Below are 18,151 nucleotides of genomic sequence, written 5' to 3'. Positions count from 1 at the left end.
TCAATCCTATGGCATCGACTACCAAGAGACGTTTGCTCTAGTAGCCAAATTAAACGATATTCGGGTACTACTGTCATTGGTTGCCAATCTTGACTGGCCTCTTTACCAACTTGATGTTAAGAATGCCTTTCTCAATGGAGGCCTTACAGAAGAAGTCTACATGGACATTCCTCTTGGCTTTGAAACACAGGCAACTATGAATAAGGTATGTAAGCTCAAGAAATCGCTTTATGGATTGAAGCAATCCCTGGGAGCTTGGTTTGATAGGTTCAACAAAATAGGGAAGAAGTATGGGTATTCTTAGTGTCAAGCAGATCACACTTTGTTTATCAAACACTCAACTGAAGGAAAATTGGCGATTCTCATTGTGTATGTAGATGTCATCATCTTAGCAAGTGATTATGAAGACAAGACTGATCAAGCTCAAAACCTTACTTGCCTAAGAATTTGAAACCAAAGATCTTGGGAGCCTAAAATACTTCCTTGGAATGGAAGTAGCCTAGTCAAGAAAGGAAATTTTAGTGTCACAACGGAAGTATGTACTAGATCTTCTTAAAGAGACAGGAATGCTTGGGTGCAAACCGGCTAAAACACCCATGGACTCAAGTACTAAGCTTGGAGCTAATAAAGACAATTTTCTGGTGGACAAAGGCAGATATCAAAGACTTGTTGGGAAATTGATTTATCTTGCACACCATACTTGATATTGGGTTCTTGGTTAGTGTAGTTAGTCAATTCATGAATGATCCAACTCTAGAACATATGGAAGCTGTCAACCAGATACTGAGGTACCTTAAAATGACACCAAGTAAAGGCTTGTACCTTAGGAAAAACACAAGGAAAGATATTGAAGTGTTCACTGATGTTGACTGAGCCGGATCAATAACTGACCGAAGGTCAACATCTGGTTATTGTACGTATGTGTGGGGAAACCTAGTAACATGGTGAAGTAAGAAACAACCGGTAGTTTCTCAAAGCAATGCAGAAGCGGAGTTCAGAACTATGGCACTCGGAATTTGTGAGGGAATATGGATGGAAAGACTAATGAGGGAACTAGGAATCATCACTTTTGAACCAATGAAGGTATTTTGTGACAATCATTCAGCTATTAACATTGCAAAGAATTTGGTGCATCATGACAGGACAAAACATGTGGAGATAGATCGTCACTTCATAAAGGAGAAGATAGGAAATGGGACAATTATTCTGCTATACACGTTGACAAGTTAGAAAACAACAAGTATCCTTACTAAAGTTCTACCAAGGAAGAATTTTGAAGATTTGAGTACCAAGCTTGGCTTGATTAACATCTACGCCTTGTTCGAGGGGGAGAGTGGAAATACCCGATCCCTGATTTTCCGGGATACTGTTGCAGCAATTCTGATTTTATTATTAGTTGACTACGTTAATTTAGGAATAAAGAGATTCTAGAAAATTCTTGATGTCTCTATTAGTTTGTTTCCTATTTTTTAGTTTCCTATATTTGGCTAGTTTCCTGATTTTGTGGTAATTAGTATCTTGTTACCGAATATAGTGAAAGAAACTTTTCTTCCTTCCATTATATAAGGGCTGTACATTTATCATTAAGAAATAAGAGAGTTATTTTCTTCTCTAAAATCAATAGAATATATGAAAGGATACGGATACATACAGGACGTTGGATAATCATACAACAAATCCCTCTTTTGCAGACATCATTAGGGCTGCTCTAGCAAAGAAAGAGACCAAGGAAGTAAGTGCTGAAGTCCAGGATCACAGGGATTTGGAGGTACTATCTCCTATTCCAGCCCGTCTCATTACGAGCATCATAGCGGCGGGGGACTGTTCAAAATCTATAAAGCAGAATGGGTTAAAATGGCTGGCTATGAATGGGCCTAAATACCCAATATATAGAGGAACAAGTCATATGGGCCAAATAAGCTAAAATTAATATGGATTGAGAAAATGTGGTCCTTTCCCCTTAATGAGGCCAGTAGGTGTGCTTCAGTTTTCAACATGAAGCTTACCTGATTTGAAGATGGAGAGATAGACAAGCAAGGTTGTGATAGGATGATTTGTATGGTTGGGCAGAAGGATGCAACAAATAATAAGGATGTGGGGTTAATTAGGAATATCTTAGAGATTGTTGGTACCTCCCATAGTAGGGAGGAAAATATATACTCAAAAAGATACTCTCAGATTGTACTGCGGGAATCGAATTGTTCTTCGAATCTTCAATCTTTTCCTGAAAATTCAATTTTAAAGGAAAATAAGAAGACAATTTTCAAGAGGAAACATAATTTGATTCTTCGTTTGATGAGGAGGATGATTTGAGCAGCATTTGTGAATCTGAAAAAGAACTTTTAGTTGATCAAATAACAATTGAGTTCGATGTTGCAGAGAGCAATTTATTTCAACTTTTTGGAAGAGAGTTTGGAAATGATGAAAATTAAATGGATCGGAACAGAATGAATACAATGGTAATGCCTCACAACAAACAGAGCTAATGCACCAACATTGGAATCCTGAATGTGCATAGGTAGGTAAAGATTGTGTTGATCACTTTTTAGACCACTTGATTACCTTCAATGAAAAGGACTCTTTTTTGTCCAACCCTAAGCTTGATTCTCCTCTTGCTGATAATTTGGATGCTCAATCTTTAGATGTCGGGGGGGGGGATATTTTTGAAAAGGTAGATGTTTCTTCGGGGTATCCTTGTTCCTCTAAAACTAGTTGTGGTGTTCTCCCCCTTCCCACTTAGACTACTCTTATATCTAATACTTTATGCCAAAGAGAGGTTCTTTGTAGGGGAGATGGCAGTGGGCTTAGCGGCAAGGATGGTGAGAGAGACTTACAAGACTCTCATAAACTCTTAGAAGATTTAGGCCTAAAACTAGTGGGTCCCTTAGGAGAGGAGGTGAGGGCGGGTTTGAGTGCAAAAATATATGAGTGAAAGAAAAAGGAAGTTTAGAAAGAATTAAAGAACTTGGTCTCTTCTATTAATTATGGGTGTGGCCAGGGAATTGGGGAGGGTGTGAAGGGTGTAAAATTTTGAAAATTATCAGCTGAAATGTTAGAGGTCTAGGGGGAGTTAGGAAAAGGAGTCTCATTAAGGAATTGTTGTCTAAGTATTCCCTTGACATTGTGTTGATTTAAGAAACTAAACTAGAGGTGATTGATTGAAGGATTATTAGAAGTATTTGGGTGGTTGGTGTAGGGAGTAGGATTTCTTACCATCTTGTGTGCTTTAGGGGATGTTCTTATCATGTAGGACTCGATCTGTTCTAAAGTGGATAGTTTAGTGGGTTTCTTTTACCTCTCGGTTCTTGTTGAAGTGAAAGAGAGGGGGTTAGTGGTGGGTTTCCTTAGTGTATGGTCCTTCTAGGCCTAATCTTAGGAGTGCATTTTGAGAAGAGCTTTATTTCGTTTTTGGGGTTGGTTTCCCTAGGTGGGTAGTGGGCGGGGATTTTAACATGGTGAGATTTCATGGGGAGAAAAGGGGGGGGGGGGGGTAGTTACTGCTAGTATGCAACATTTCAACTTGTTGATCAGGGAGTGTGGTCTTAGAGATATGCATTTGTGCAATGCTACCTATACTTCATTTTAGGGGAGGAGGGGGCTAGGGCAGTGACTAGTAGATTGAATAGGTTCTTGTTTTATAGTGATTGAGAGGACAAATTCTCTAATCTCTCCCAAACTATTCTTTCAAGACCCACTTCTGACCACTCTCCTGTTATGCTAGAATCAAGTAGGGTAGCTTGGGGTCCCACTGCTTTTAGGTTTGAGAATGTGTGGTTGGATCATGCTTTGTTTAAACCATTAGTGAGAAGCACTTGGGGCAAGGATATAGGGAGGGGATTGGGAAGGCTTTAGGTTTATGAGGGAGTTGAAACATCTTAAGAAAAAGCTAAAAGCGTGGAATAAGGAGGTGTTTGGTGATTTTAGAGTTAGAAAATCTAGAACCCTAAGTGAGTTGGAATCATTGGATAAGAAAGAAGAGGAGACAAATCTCTCGGAGAATGAGGCGGCTAGAAGGATCTCTTTAAAGAATAAGCTAGAAGAGGTGATCTTTAAGGGAATGAGAAGCCGAAAGCAAAAAAACTAAATTCAAATGGATCAGGGAAGGTGATTGTAATATTGGTTTCTTTCATAGGCTTGCTAATGGTAAGATGAGGAAATATTTGATTACGGAGTTGGAGGTTGGGGGAGGGGGCAACTATTATTAACGATCCTAATAGGATTGCTTATAAGATGTCCAATTTTTATTTTATTTTCTTTTAAATCTCTATTCTGAGGATGAGGCTTGGAGACCGATGGTCAAGGGGTTAGAGTGGAATCCCATTTCTAGAGATTAGATGCTTTGGTTAGGGGTAGGGGTGAGCATTCGGTTGGTTCGGTTAACAGATCTCATTAACCGAACCAACTGAAATTCCATATTTAACCAAACTCAAAACCGACTGAACCGAATTTCGGTTAAATCGGTTAACTGATTTTAACTGATTTAATTTTTTAATATATATAAAATATAAATTTTTAATATATATAAAATTTAAATATAATATATCTAAAATTTTAATATATATAATATATAAAAAATAAATAAAATGTTATTATGTATATATAATATGTTAAATATTTTAATATATAATATATATAATTATTTATTATTAATTTATACTATTTGGTTAGTTCGGTTAACCGAATTAACCGAACCCAAAAACTGAACCGAAAATTGAAAATCAAAATTCAACGAAAATAAAAACTGAACCGAACCGATCGATTTGCTTGGTTAATTTGGTTTTAACTGAATTATGCTCACCCTAGTTAGGGAGACCATTTGAGGAGGAAGAGGTGAGGTTTGGGATGGATAGGGATAAGGCTGTGGGTCCGGATGGTTTTAATGTAACTTTATTTCAGGATTGTTGGGATATTATTAAAGATGACCTGTTTAAAGTTTTTGCTAAATTTTATGGGAACGGGAGGCTAAGTAAGAACATTAATTCTAATTTTATTACCTTTGTGCCTAAGAAATCTAGATCCGTTAAGGTAGAGGACTTGTTAGTCTAGTCTCTAGTGCATATAAGATCATCACCAAAGTTCTGGCTAATTGGCTGAGCGTGGGGCTTGATAAGACTATTTCTATAGCTTAGAGTGCTTTCGTTTGGGGGGAGGGGACAAATTGTGGATGTTATCTTGGTGGCTATTAAGGCAATGGAGGATATTTGTAGGAGGAAGAAGAAGGGATTTATTTTAAAATTGGATTTTGAGAAGGCCTATGACAGAATTAGTTGTAGTTTTTTGGATAAAGTATTTGTGAGAATGGGTATTGGTGAGTGTTGGCATAGGTCGATAGGGCATTGTTTGTCTAATGTGTGGTTCTCGGCAGTAGTGAATGGGGAACCTAAGTCCTGATTCAAGGTTTCGTGAGGCACTAGACAGGAGGACCCTTTTCCCCCCTTTTTGTAGTAGCCAATGTGTTGAGTAGAATGGTGGATAGGGCTGTGCCGCTATGGATAGGGGGTTGGAAATGGGTTGAACTGGAGATAGGTATCTTTAAAGTTTTTTAGAGAATTTTAGGGCTTAAAATATATATGGGAAAAAGTCGTTTAGCGAATATTAATGTGCCTTTTGGTCGAGTTAGCGAGCGATCTTCTATTGTGGGGGTGTGGTATATTAGAGTGGCCTTCGGCTTATCTAGGGGTCCTGGTGGGGGGCAATCCTAGATGTGCAAACTTTTGGAATTCTTTAGTGGTAAGAAAGAGGCTTGATGGTTGGAAGGGGCTCTTTTTTCATTAGGGGGTAGAATCACCCTCATCTAGACCTGCTTATTTAGGATCTCATTATATTACTTTTCTAGTTTTAGAATGCCAGGGAGGATCGCTAAGAAGATTGAGAAAACCATGAGAGATTTCTTGTGGTCTGGGGTAGGGGGTTTTAGGGATCATTTAGTGAGATGGGATGAGGGGTAGGTCTAAATTGGAGGGAGGTTTGGGTCTTAGAATTTGATGTCTAAAATCATCGCCCTTTTAGCTAAGTGGTTATGGCGTTTTCCTTAGAAGATCAGTCCCTCTAGCATGGTGTGATTAGAAGCCAGTATGGGTGGGTACCAATATTAGTTTGAGATGCTCATTGGAAAGCCCTTGGAGATCCATTTCTCAAATTTATCCCTGGTTTATGCCTCACATTGAATTTGTGGTGGGGATGGGTTCTCAGATTTGATTTTGGAAAGATCTGTTGTTGGAGAATGATATTCTAGCCACATCTTTCATGTGTCTCTTTAGTTTGAGCTTAGGGCAAGATAGTATGATTTCCTTCTTTGTGGTTGATTTGGGTAGCCCTTTGGTTTCTTGGAATTTTCATTTCAAAAGACCTTTTAATGATAGAGAATTGCTAGAACTCTCATCCTTGTTATTGTTATTGAAGAGCCGTCATCTTTCTTCAGCTAGGGATGCTTGGTCTTGGATTTCTGATCATTTGGGGGTTTACTCTTCTAAATATGTTTTTAGTTTTCGACCTGTTCTAGTTCTTGTTTTCCCCTATATTCTTCTATTTGGAAAGCAAAAGCTCTCCCAAAAATTAAGGCTTTCATATGGCTGATTGTGCTTAATAAAATCAACACTAATAACCTCTTGGCGGAAAAGGATTCATATAGCCGACCCCACTTAGTGGGACTAAGGCTTGGTTTTGTTGTTGTTGTTGTTGTAGGTCAGGAGACCTTTGACGGCCTTATCTCTAGATGTCTGCATGTCATGCCATTTGGGTTCTGAAAAAGGAACCTCATTTATTTTTACACTGTGACCATGCCTGGAAAATTTTGAATAATTTATTTGGTGTGATGGGAGAGTCGTGGATCTGTTTGGCGTCGGTGGAGGAATTGTTGTTGATTTTCTTTGAGGGGTTTGGTATAAGGAAGGAGAGGATGACACTATGGAAGTGTGTTATTTTTGCTATGATGTGGGGATTATGGTTGGAGCATAATGCACAAATTTTTTCAGGAAGAAAATTGAGTTGACAGCTGGTTTGAGAGAAGATTCATTACCTGGCTTCTTTATGTTGTGCTGGGTTCGGTTGCTTTAAGGGAGTTAGTTTTTTGGATATACAGAGACTAGAGGAATTTTCTGCTCTGAATTTTATGTTTTTTCTTTCCAGTTTTTGTTTATTTGTTTGTTTTTCTGTATTTTTCCATAATTTTGATGGGAGAAGTCTTTTTCTCCTTCTTATAAATTCTCCTCTTATCAATGAAATCTCTTCTTTTGCTATAAAAAAAATTCCTTTGAAACTTGCTTCTGTGTCATGTAAGAAATGTGTCTTCAGTGGGGGTGGTGGAGCATTGAATTGTAAGTGGGGGGGGGGGGGGGGGGGGGGGGGGGGGGGGGGGGGTGGGGGTGGCGTGGGGTTATAAAACTCAATTGCATCTTCCATTTGCAGATGATACTATCTATTTGTTTTATTTTATTTTTCTGGAGGATCATAAGTCTTCTTTCATTAATATTTTGGGGCTCCTTAAAATCTTTGAAAAAGGGTTTCAGGGCTTAAGATTAACTTGGGTAAGAGTGGTATTGCAGCTATTAATGTGCCTGCACAGCATGTCAGGGATTTAGCCATGGAAGTTGGGTGCACTGAGCTTGGATGGCCATTGTACTACCTAGGGTTTCCTTTGGGAGGTAACCGTGGATCATCTAGTTTTTGGGATCCTGTGGTGGAGGGAGTGTCCAAGCGTTTAGATGGGTGGAAGGGAGCATTTTTTTTTTCTTTGGGAGGGAGGATTACTCTAATTTAGGCTTGTCTTTCTAGTATTTCGTTGTATTTTCTTTCCATATTTAAAATTCCTATGGGAGTCGCTAGTAGGATTGAGAGAATTATGAGAGATTTTCTTTGGACAGGGGTAGTGGGATCATGGGATCAGTTGGTGAGTTGGCAGGTGGTTTGTAGGACTAAGAGGGAGGGAGGGTTGGGTCTTGGAAATTTGGTGTCTAGAAACATGACTCTTATGGATAAGTGGCTCTGGTGGTTCCTGCTAGAGGTTTCTTCTTTATGGCCTAGAATTATCAAAGTTAATTTGGACTTGATGGGAATGAATGGGATACTAATGGATAAGTGGCTCTAGTGGTTCCCGCTAGAGGTTTCTTCTTTATGGCATAGAGTTGCCAAAAGTTAATTTGGACTTTATGGGAATGGATGGGATGCTAATTTGAGTTTTAGATGCTCTCCAGAAAGTCCATGGAAAGCTATTTCTCAGATTTACCCTCTCTTTTTTCCCCATACTAAATTTGTTTTGGGTAAGGGTTGTAATATCCATTTTTGGAAATACCTATGGATGGGGAATGTTGTTTTGTCCACCTCTTTTCTTCGCCTTTTTTGGTTGAGCTTAGGGCAAATGATCCCATTTCTTCGTTTAGAGTAGGCTCAGACGGTCCTTTACTCTCTTGGGATTTCCATTTCAGGAGAGCCTTTAATGATAGGGAAACTATTGAATTATCTTCTTTATCGATTATGTTGAATAATTATAGGGTAACCTCTGAAAATGATAGCCGATATTAGTTGTTGGATTCTTCGGGAGTTTGCTCTTGTAAATCTTTCTTTGAATTTTTGGTTTGGACAAATTCCTCTTTTCCTCTTTACAAGGTTATATGGAAGGTCAAAATTTCTCCTAAAATCAAAATGTTTCTTTGGTTGGTTGTGCTTAATAGGATAAATACTAATGACTTGTTGCAGATGAGGAGACCTTTGAAGGTTCTCCTTCCTGATATTTGTATGCTGTGCTTTAATTGTTCAGAGTTTGTTTCACACCTTTTCTGCACTGCAATTATGCATGGAAGGTCTTGAACAAGTTATTTAATTACTTTGAAGAAAGTTGGTTTTGTCCTAGAACAGTGGAGGAGTTCTTGGCAATTTCTTTTGTGGGGTTTGGGAGGGAGAAGGAAGGAATTGCATTATGGAATTGTGATATATTTGTAGTGTTTTGGGGCTTGTGGAAGGAAGTAATGCAAGTATAGTTGCAGGGAAGAAGTTACCATATTGTTTGGTGTGGTTAAAAATTCTGTTTATGGCTTCTTTATGGTGTATGGGCTATGGAAATTTCAAGGGATTGTGCATTTCAGAAGTTCAGTGCAATTGGAAGTCTCTTCTAAGGGTGTCTTGAGTTTTTGTCATTCGTTATTTTTGCAATATTAGACTTGGTTAAGGAGATGTCCTCTATCCTGCTTGTAAATTCTATCTTTATCTAATGAATTTCTTTTTCTATAAAAAAAATAAAAAAATAAAAAGCTCAATAAGTGATGTATAATGCAATGCCTGTAGTTTCATGCTTTCCTCACATTCTGGCTACAATCTGATGAGTTAATTGAGCTGTTATTTGGAGTTGAGGCACAAAATTTATATTATGAATTTTAGTTTCAAAGAAAATATTAATATAAGTCGTAAATATTCTTGAATATATTTTGTAACACTAATTTTTCTTCCTACATAGACTTAAATTCCTTTTTCAACAATTTGATGGAATGTTCTATCAGCTATACTGCTAACAACATCCCAAAGTCTTGGTATCCTTGCATTCCTTTTCCAATCAATACTCTTCTCACTTAATAATGTCGAGTCTCTTGGAAGCTTATAGCCAGCTCTTGGTCTTTGGATCCCTTGGGGTTCTATTCCTGAAAATCATTTTTGAGTTCTAGACTAGCTCTGATTTTCCTTTTCTTCTCTATAAAACTATTTGGAAGGCCAAGTCCCCCCTATAACCAAAGTTTCTCTCTGGCTGGTTGTGTTAATAGAACCAATACCAATAACTTGTTACAGACTAGGAGACTGTTAAAGGTTCTCTCTCTGGGTGTATGTGTGCTTTGTTTTACTTGCTCTGAAGCTGGTTCACATCTTTTCTTGCATTGTGACTTTGCCTGGAGGATTTAGAACCAGCCATTTAATTCCTTTGGGGAATTTTGGGCTTGTTCAGAGACAGTGGAGGAGTTTTTGGCAATTTTTTTTTTTTCGGTTTTGGCAGGAAAAAGGAAGGTAAAGAGTTATGGAATTGTGCCCTATTTACTGTATTTTGGGGTCTCTGGATGGAAAGGAACATGCCTAATTTTTCAGGGAAGAAGTTGTCATTTTTGTTGGTTTGGAAGAAGATTCACTATTTGGCTTCTCTTTGGTGTGTGGGTAGTGGGAACTTCAGGGGGACGTGCTTTTTGGATATTCAGCGTGGTTGGCGTTCCTTGTTGAATTTATAGGGGGCATGATGATTATTTTGGGTCGTTTCTAGTGCCCTTTTTTTTTTAATCCTTTTTACCTTTTTCTGGGGTAACCCAGAGTTTTGAAAGGAGATGTCTTCTCCCATTTGTACATTCCTATTCTATCAATAATCTTCTTTTGTTATCAAGAAAGACAAAAAAAAAAAAGTCAAATCTGTAAATTTTCTTGCCACATTAAAACCTTTGAAGAAATAAATATTGTTATTTAAAACTGACAAACACATGGTTAGAACTCTTATTAGTTTATCAATAGGAGAATATTATAGTGAAAAATTTTTCAATGGAACTTAAGGAAAACAAATTTAAGTGATTAATTATGCAGTTCATCATTTGGAAATGTCAAAATTTTTGTTTGAAGTGTTTGTCAACTTTGCCTACAGTATACAAAGTGGTTAAAGTAAGCAGGATCCCTCAATTTTATAATGCAAACAATTGTTTTATGAACCTTAAGAACTGTGTGATGAAAATCATTAAAATCCACACATCATTTAACAAACACGAAAAAAAGTAGAAAGATATTCCTTGAATGCTGACACATGCTACATGGGTCAGTTCTGAAAATTTAGACTAAATGGTTTAGCTAAGAAATTCAGACTTACAGGTGCCAATTTTTCACCCGGTGCAACTGCGATGATGCTTGATTTTTTTTGGGAAAGAAATTTTTTTTTGAATTTTTTATGACGGAATGTTTGTAATCTCTTAAGAGGTTTGTAGCAGCCCTGTAACCACCATATCCAGTTTTTTTGTAAGGTGCGCGCTTGCAACCTAAAAAACGTATTGAATTTTGTTAAATATTTTGTGAAACAGAGAACAGTTGAGATATATTGATGTAGGGGCAGCATCAAGGTTTTGCAGTCATGGAGAAATTAGAAGAGAGGAGGGGGGGGGGGGGGGGAGGGAGGAGAGAGAAGGTACCAGGGGGAAACTCACGTTCAATTCAATTCAAATTCATCAACAACTGCGTACATCATGGCTTTCACACACTATTTATAAGATAGCCTCTTTACATAAATTACACATAATCCAAAACTACATTACATTACAAATACACCCCTACTTTACACAAATATTACAAGTAACCCCCAAATACACATAATCCTATAATAATTAATGCTAAACACACATAATAAACTAACTTAACCTCACAATTCCTTAACCCTATTCTTCTTAATTATTCTCTAGCAAGGATCCTCCCAAGGTCTTGTTTCTTGTCCTACATCAACTCTCCCCCAATTAGAAAAAATTCGGTCTCGAATTTTGAAATGTTGGAGAATCAAAAGGGAGAAGCAAACTTGGATTCTTTGAAAGCCAGCACTCGAGTGATACAAGAAACCACGATCCTTTGGCAGCATCATAGACTTGAATTGAGAGTTGGCATCGATAAACACATTGGGATTGACAAACTCAACAATTGGAATGTTTGAAGGACTTTGGATGTCTTCAAACACATTCATTTCCTTCCTTGGATTGTCTTCAAGCTGAGTAATTATGATTGATTCTTTGTCTTGGTTCATTGGTAGAGCCGACTTCAAAAATGATTGTCTTCTCATTATAGTGAAAGCGATATGTGTCCTCATGTCCTTGAGTCACACCTAAATCATCCAACCAAGGAGAACCAAGGAGTACATGGCTGATCTTCATAGGTAAGATATCACACCGAACATTAGCCAAATATTCACCCATTTAGATGGGAACCAAACATCTTTCATAACCATGTACATTAAAGTCATCAACCCAAAGCATCTCATAGGGCTCTGGGTGATGTTCCAGATGAAGCTGCATTCGAGTGACCCCATTTATGAGAACCAAATTCATTGGACATCTTCCATTGATAATGATTTTGGAAACCTTTTCTCCACATTTGAAAAAGGTGTTGAAGAGCTTCAAACTGTGCCCAAGGTATGATAAATGGCATTCCTTTTTCCTGTAATTTGTCACCATGTGGTTGAATTTATGGATATATATGCTGCAGCATAGATATCACCAACAACCCTCCAACACAATTTTCCACAAGCCTTACTCCCAATTTCTCAAAAACTATTTTCAATTCACCTTGATATTGATTGTCCTGCTGACATGAAACAAATTCACAAAGAAACTCACAAAATTACAACAAAAAAACCTGATTTTTAGTGCTGGAGTGACTATTTGTAAGGTTCCGTGCCAAAAATTATTTATATGCTTGAATGTAATATGTTCACAGTAAAAATATCTTCTTGCAGCTTAAAATATCGTGGAGAAAATCCAAAATATCATGGCTGGGTAATTTCTCGTGAGACTGGGAACAGGAGATGCTGGCAGACACTCTCACTCGCAGTTGCCAGCATGTGGGGCACTGGCAATGGTGCTCCGGTGATGACTTTTCAGGCGATGGGTAGAACAGGGGGTGGGGAATACAGTGGTGGTGGCTGTATGTCAAAAGAACTCTGGCAATGGTGGATTTTTAAAGGGTCGGTGGCTGGAGAAATTTGGCCTGTGCGTGGGGGCCCTCCAGTGGTATGACGGCGATGAGATTTTGAGGGGAAGGGTTTCGGGGGTTTTTTTTTTTGGTGGTATGGTTGGTGCTGCAGGAATCAGGATGGTGTCTGGAAGGTAGTGCTTGAAGAAATGGGGACATGGCTGGAATTTTCTGAAATGTTCTGAAACTGCAAAACTGCTTTTCAGATTTTATTTTATTTTATTTTTTATTTTTTTTCCAAGACTGAAATTTTAGAGTAGAAACTAAGAGATGAGAGAGTAGCAAAGTAGGAGAGACTGTTGGAAACAGAGAAGAAAGAAGAGGAAGAGAAGAGAGAATTATGAACAGAACAGGAGGAGAAGAAGAAGTGAAGAAGAAGAAGAAGAAGAAGAGAGAATTATGAACAGAACAGGAGATCAGAAACAGAGAAGAAAGAAGAAGAGAAGGAATAAGAGGAAGAGAAGAGGAGAATAGTGAGGGAGAATGGGTGGACTGAAATGGAAGAATGGAGATCGTGGTTGGGGTTTGATACGAAATGATGCAGGGGCAGCATCAAGGTTTTGCAGCCATGGAAAAATTAGAAAAGAGTAAGGAAGGGGAAGGGAGGAGAGAGGAAATATCAGGGGGAAAACTCACATTCAATTCAATTCAATTCAAATTCATCAGCAACTGCCTACATCATGGCTTTCACACACTATTTATAAGAAAGCCTCTTTACATAAATTACACATAAACCCCTAAAACTACATTACATTACAAACATAGCCCTACTTTACAAAAATATTACAAATAACACCCAAATACACGTAATCCTATACTAATTAATACTAAACACGTAATAAACTAGTAACTTAACCTCACAATACCTTAACCCTACTCTTCTTAATTATTCTCCAGCAAGGATCCCCCCAAGGTCTTGCTTCTTGTCCTAAATCACATATGGTACACAGCATACAATTCTGAAGAAAAAAGTTATAATAAACAATTTTAGAAACTTTAATCGAGGTTTATTTTGATAAAGAAAAATATCAAAGATTGGTGAATGGAGTAAATTTTACATAAATGCACCCTTGTTATGGGTAATGCAGTAATGCCATATTGAATGGACATGCAGATGGATGTATTGGAACTTGTAAGTCTGAAACTTGTGGAAAACTTAACTTAGAATTTGTTTAAATCCACTTATAAGGTGCAAATATGATGCAAGTGAAATGGAAAAGCCAGCATCATGATAAAAGAAAATACTAAAAACAATTAATAATATATGCTAAATAAATAGAATAGGATATATAAATTATGATATTTGATAGAAAAAAAGGGGAATCAATCGACGAGTTATATTATGTAAAATAACAAATTACTAACTGAAGCTATAAGATGCAAAATCAATATTGGATTCATCATATCTACTTAATTTGTCTTAGTGAAGCATAAAGGTTAACTGGGTGCTGTTATTTGTTTGGACTGTCCAAACATTATATTAGTAAGTTGTCACATCTGTAATGTTAAACATGGTTTTTGAGTTTCTCTGTTCCATCTATATATTATTTTAGAGTAAGATATGGCTTTTTTGATATGCAGAGCATTTGTAAGTCAAGTGATTACAGGATATCTTCCTAGTCTCATTCTTCAGTTGTTCCTATCTTTTGTACCGCCCATTATGATAATGTTTTCCTCCATGCAAGCATACATCTCCCTCAGTCAGATTGAAGAAAGTGCATGCAACAAGATGTTATGGTTCACCATTTGGAATATTTTCTTTGCCAATGTACTATCTGGATCAGCTATCTCTCAGATTAATGTCTTCCTGGAGCCTAAGGAAATTCCCAGGATACTAGCTGAAGCTGTTCCAGCACAGGTAAAAAAATATATTTCAATTTTGTTCATATTGACCTCCAAAGAATAATCACGTGGACTTAATTTTTCTCCTATCCGATGGGCAAATTTGTGAAATTTATCCAAACTCCTGGAATTTCTTTTTCATTTTTTTTATTTATAGAAAAAGAAACTTTATTAGAACAGCAAGGGAAAAAAAAAAAAAAGAAGAGGGCAAGGAGTACCCAAACTCCTGTAATTTTTTAAAGTTCAACAAAGTGTATAAGGATATTATCTATTTTTAATTTTCAAAACTTGTTGATATTTTTTCTTGGGCTGCAGATTTTTATATATATATATATATATCCCTAAATAAAAGGAAAAAGAAACCCCAATATTTGTTTTTTTTTCTACTTTTATCTTCCAATTATTTCTTGATGACATAATACTCGTGGACTGCTGTGAAGTACTAGGATTTAGTTCCATTCTCCTGGTTAATGCAATTGCAGTTCAAATAGTGGCTTCCTGTGGCTGTACTGCTAAGAAGCTACTTTTGTGTTAGTATTAGAAGTTCACATGTTGTATTTTGAGAAGGAAGTTGTAGTCTGTGGTGGATATATGCTGTGAATGTATAGCTACAATTAGATTCAATTAAATGAACAGCCACTTGGCCCAATGAGAGTACAGAGAGCCGGAGATCACCATACTAAATTTGTCAAACTATGATCGAGGAGATTGCTTTAGACCATAAAATGACCTTGCGAGTTGCAACCTACATACCTTACCACAGAGCAACATACCCCGGAGGTTGCTCCATGTGCATTGTTTCTTGCAAACTCTCATTTAAGAAGGCATTCTTCACATCTGATGAATATAAGGACCAATCAAAATTAATAACCAACAATGTCAGCGCACGAACAGAATTTAGCCAAGTAACAGGAGAAAAGGTCTTGGAATAATCAATACCATATATTTGGGTGTTGTCTTTGGCAACCAATCAAGCCTCTTGTTTTTCAATAGAACCATGAGGAAGATATTCGATGGTGTACACTCAATGCCATCTAACCTACTCCTTACCATGAGGAAGATCCACCAAGCCTCATGTTCCTCAAGTAGAGAAGGCGCCTATTTCTACATCCATGGCATGTTTCCACCTGAGGATAGCAAGAGCTTCAACATATGAAGAAGGAATAGAAATAAATGAAATAGACACGACAAAAGAACACATAATAACGGGAAGGTGAATAGCAAAAAAAGCAACAACAGGATAAGCAGCTAACGTCTGTGAGTAGAAGTCCCTGTATCTTTTCGATGACTAATTCGAAAATCCAAGTCGAGTAGAGATAGATCTTCTGACCTAGAAGTCAAAATAGTGGAGGATGGATGAGGTGGCTGCATGTTGGTAATGATGTCTACCCTGTTTACCTATAATTGATGGCTTGGAAACAGAAGTGGAAGAGTTTTCTAGAGGAATAGGTATAGGAGGATGAACACATGAGGGAAAACCAGAAATCATTGAGACTCAAATAGATTTGTCTAAGGAGGACGTGGCATTGGAAAAATAAGGTTATCCTTCAAAAAGTGTGAAATGAGCATTGAAAAAGCAAACTGCTAAAAAATGTCAACTTCTTCATTCAACCAGTCCATTTTGCTTGTGGATATGTACAGGTGATGTATAATGAATAATCCCCTCAACTAAGAAAAAATACTGGAGCTCATTTTAACAAATTCAAGTGCATTATGAAATTGAAAAATTCAAATCCCAATGCCAAACTAAGATTTTATTTCCTAATAGAGCTGAGTGAATCTATTAAGAGATTCAGACAATTCTTTTAACAAATTATATCCAGATCATACCCCAAAATCATTCACAAAGGACACAATATTGATGACTAGTCAAATTCTTGATTCTACAGCACGGAGGATGAGGAGGCTAATGGCAAGGGGCCTGGTTGTACTTTTGTACTGAATGGACCAGTGTAGCACTACATGTGGAAGACTGTCAAACGATGCAAACAAGATTGTTATACTCTTGGGACACTATAGATGACATACTCAACTCCCCATTAGGCTGAAACATGATTTAACTTGTCAAATATTTGGTGCATCTCAGAGTTCTGTTCATCTAAAATTTTTTTCCATCCTAGCACACCTGGAAATAGGATTGAGATGCTTCATAAATTTTCCCCAGCATCCTCTTGTTGTCCCATGCTATTCCATGACATAGTATAAGAGTATATAATTGAGCATCGTTGTGTTCCTATTCTATATTTTTAGATGTCACATCGGATGAATCATCAATGATATTCTTAAACTTCCCTGTACCTTATGAGAAAATTCAATGACTGCAGCCTGAAGGATTTAGTTCGTATATCCAATTTAATGGAGGTCACATAAAATTGAATATTTTCCAGAGAGGGTGACATAATAGGGTTAGGAATAGTCAATCTGGAGTTGATTGAACTCATCATCACCCCAATATCTCCAAGAAGACGCACAAAGCACACAGTACACCACAACTGCCGAGTCCCACTCCAAAGAATATTATTTTCTGCACATACAGCAGCTTCATGATGTCTGAATGCACAGAGATCCTTTGCTGCAGCTCCCAAGCCTTATTGCACAACTGATTTCACACAGTTACCATTGCAAAAACTAAGGTGCAGGAGAGGTCTTCTCATAACAAGCTTACAATTGATAACTTACAACCACTTTGAGAATGTTCAAAGACAATAATTATGAACAACTATAGACAGTGGCAACTAGACAGCACAGACAATGTATATTTTTCCACCTAAACAGTCTACTTTTCACTACGAAATTGCAACAAATCTCAGACAATGTCAACCAAACAGATAAACAAAGCAATCTGGAGCCTTTATCACCAAATTATCACCTGTGGGTCTGCGAAAAACAACACAAAAGCCTTTGCCCTGATTCAGATTCATAAAAATGCAGAAGACTGATCACGAAGACAGACCTGTTGTAATTAGTGTTTATGGCCTTTCAATGAGCTTCAGACCCTCAAACAAACTGCTGATTGGAGAGACTGCATTGTAAAACAGGCGGAGGGGGACAAAGAGACCGCACTGTCAATTGGAGAGTCCCAGTTAAGATCTGAGGGGGTTTCTCTGAAAGGGTCGTAGATATGGTTTGCAGGATGAGCGGAGATAGGTGTGACTGGATGAAGGGGCTTTGTGCCTTCATAATATGGATGCTATGCAGATTGAGAAGAAGCAAGATTATGTTAGTGCCATAGCTTAGTCAACGGTGGCAGGTCTTTTTCCAGAAGTTTCTTTTCGAAACCAGAGTGTTGGAATATTAGGAGCAGGGGGCCAAGTAACTTGTTAAGGGTTGATGCTGATATATCAAGTATAAATACTGATATTAATGCTCATGTTATGGAGTTGTCCGATAATTTTTTGTAAGGAAGTGGTTAAGAACTATTTGGTGGAGCGGGAGCTGCAATCAGATGTAGACTAGAATTAAGAAAGTTTTGGCAATGGGTCAGGCCCAGAGGTAGTGGATATTTCTGGGGAATCAAGGACGGAAAAGAATGTAAAATGGCAATGGCTATGAAATATAAGCGTTGATCAGTGAGGAAGGAAAGGAATGGTATGAAAAGTTTGCTTCTTTAACGGTTGTGTCATCTCAA

General features: G+C 37.6%; 1 protein-coding gene across 10 annotated transcripts in view; it reads left to right on the top strand.

Annotated features, from left to right (window-relative positions):
• The window catches only part of LOC131165454 (CSC1-like protein HYP1), a 94,414-nt gene that overhangs the window by 27,484 nt on the left and 48,779 nt on the right, over window positions 1–18,151 (top strand). For all 10 annotated transcript variants that reach the window (XM_058123319.1, XM_058123303.1, XM_058123298.1 and 7 more), the window contains one exon: window positions 14,263–14,539. In XM_058123319.1, coding sequence (XP_057979302.1) covers window positions 14,263–14,539 — 277 coding nt within the window. The remainder of the gene's footprint in view (window positions 1–14,262; window positions 14,540–18,151) is intronic.

This window comes from Malania oleifera, chromosome 1 (assembly GCF_029873635.1).
Source record: "Malania oleifera isolate guangnan ecotype guangnan chromosome 1, ASM2987363v1, whole genome shotgun sequence".
Classification (NCBI taxonomy): domain Eukaryota; kingdom Viridiplantae; phylum Streptophyta; class Magnoliopsida; order Santalales; family Ximeniaceae; genus Malania; species Malania oleifera.
The sequence above is the reverse complement of the archived record's forward strand: the minus strand, read 5'-3'. Positions and strand labels throughout refer to the sequence as shown.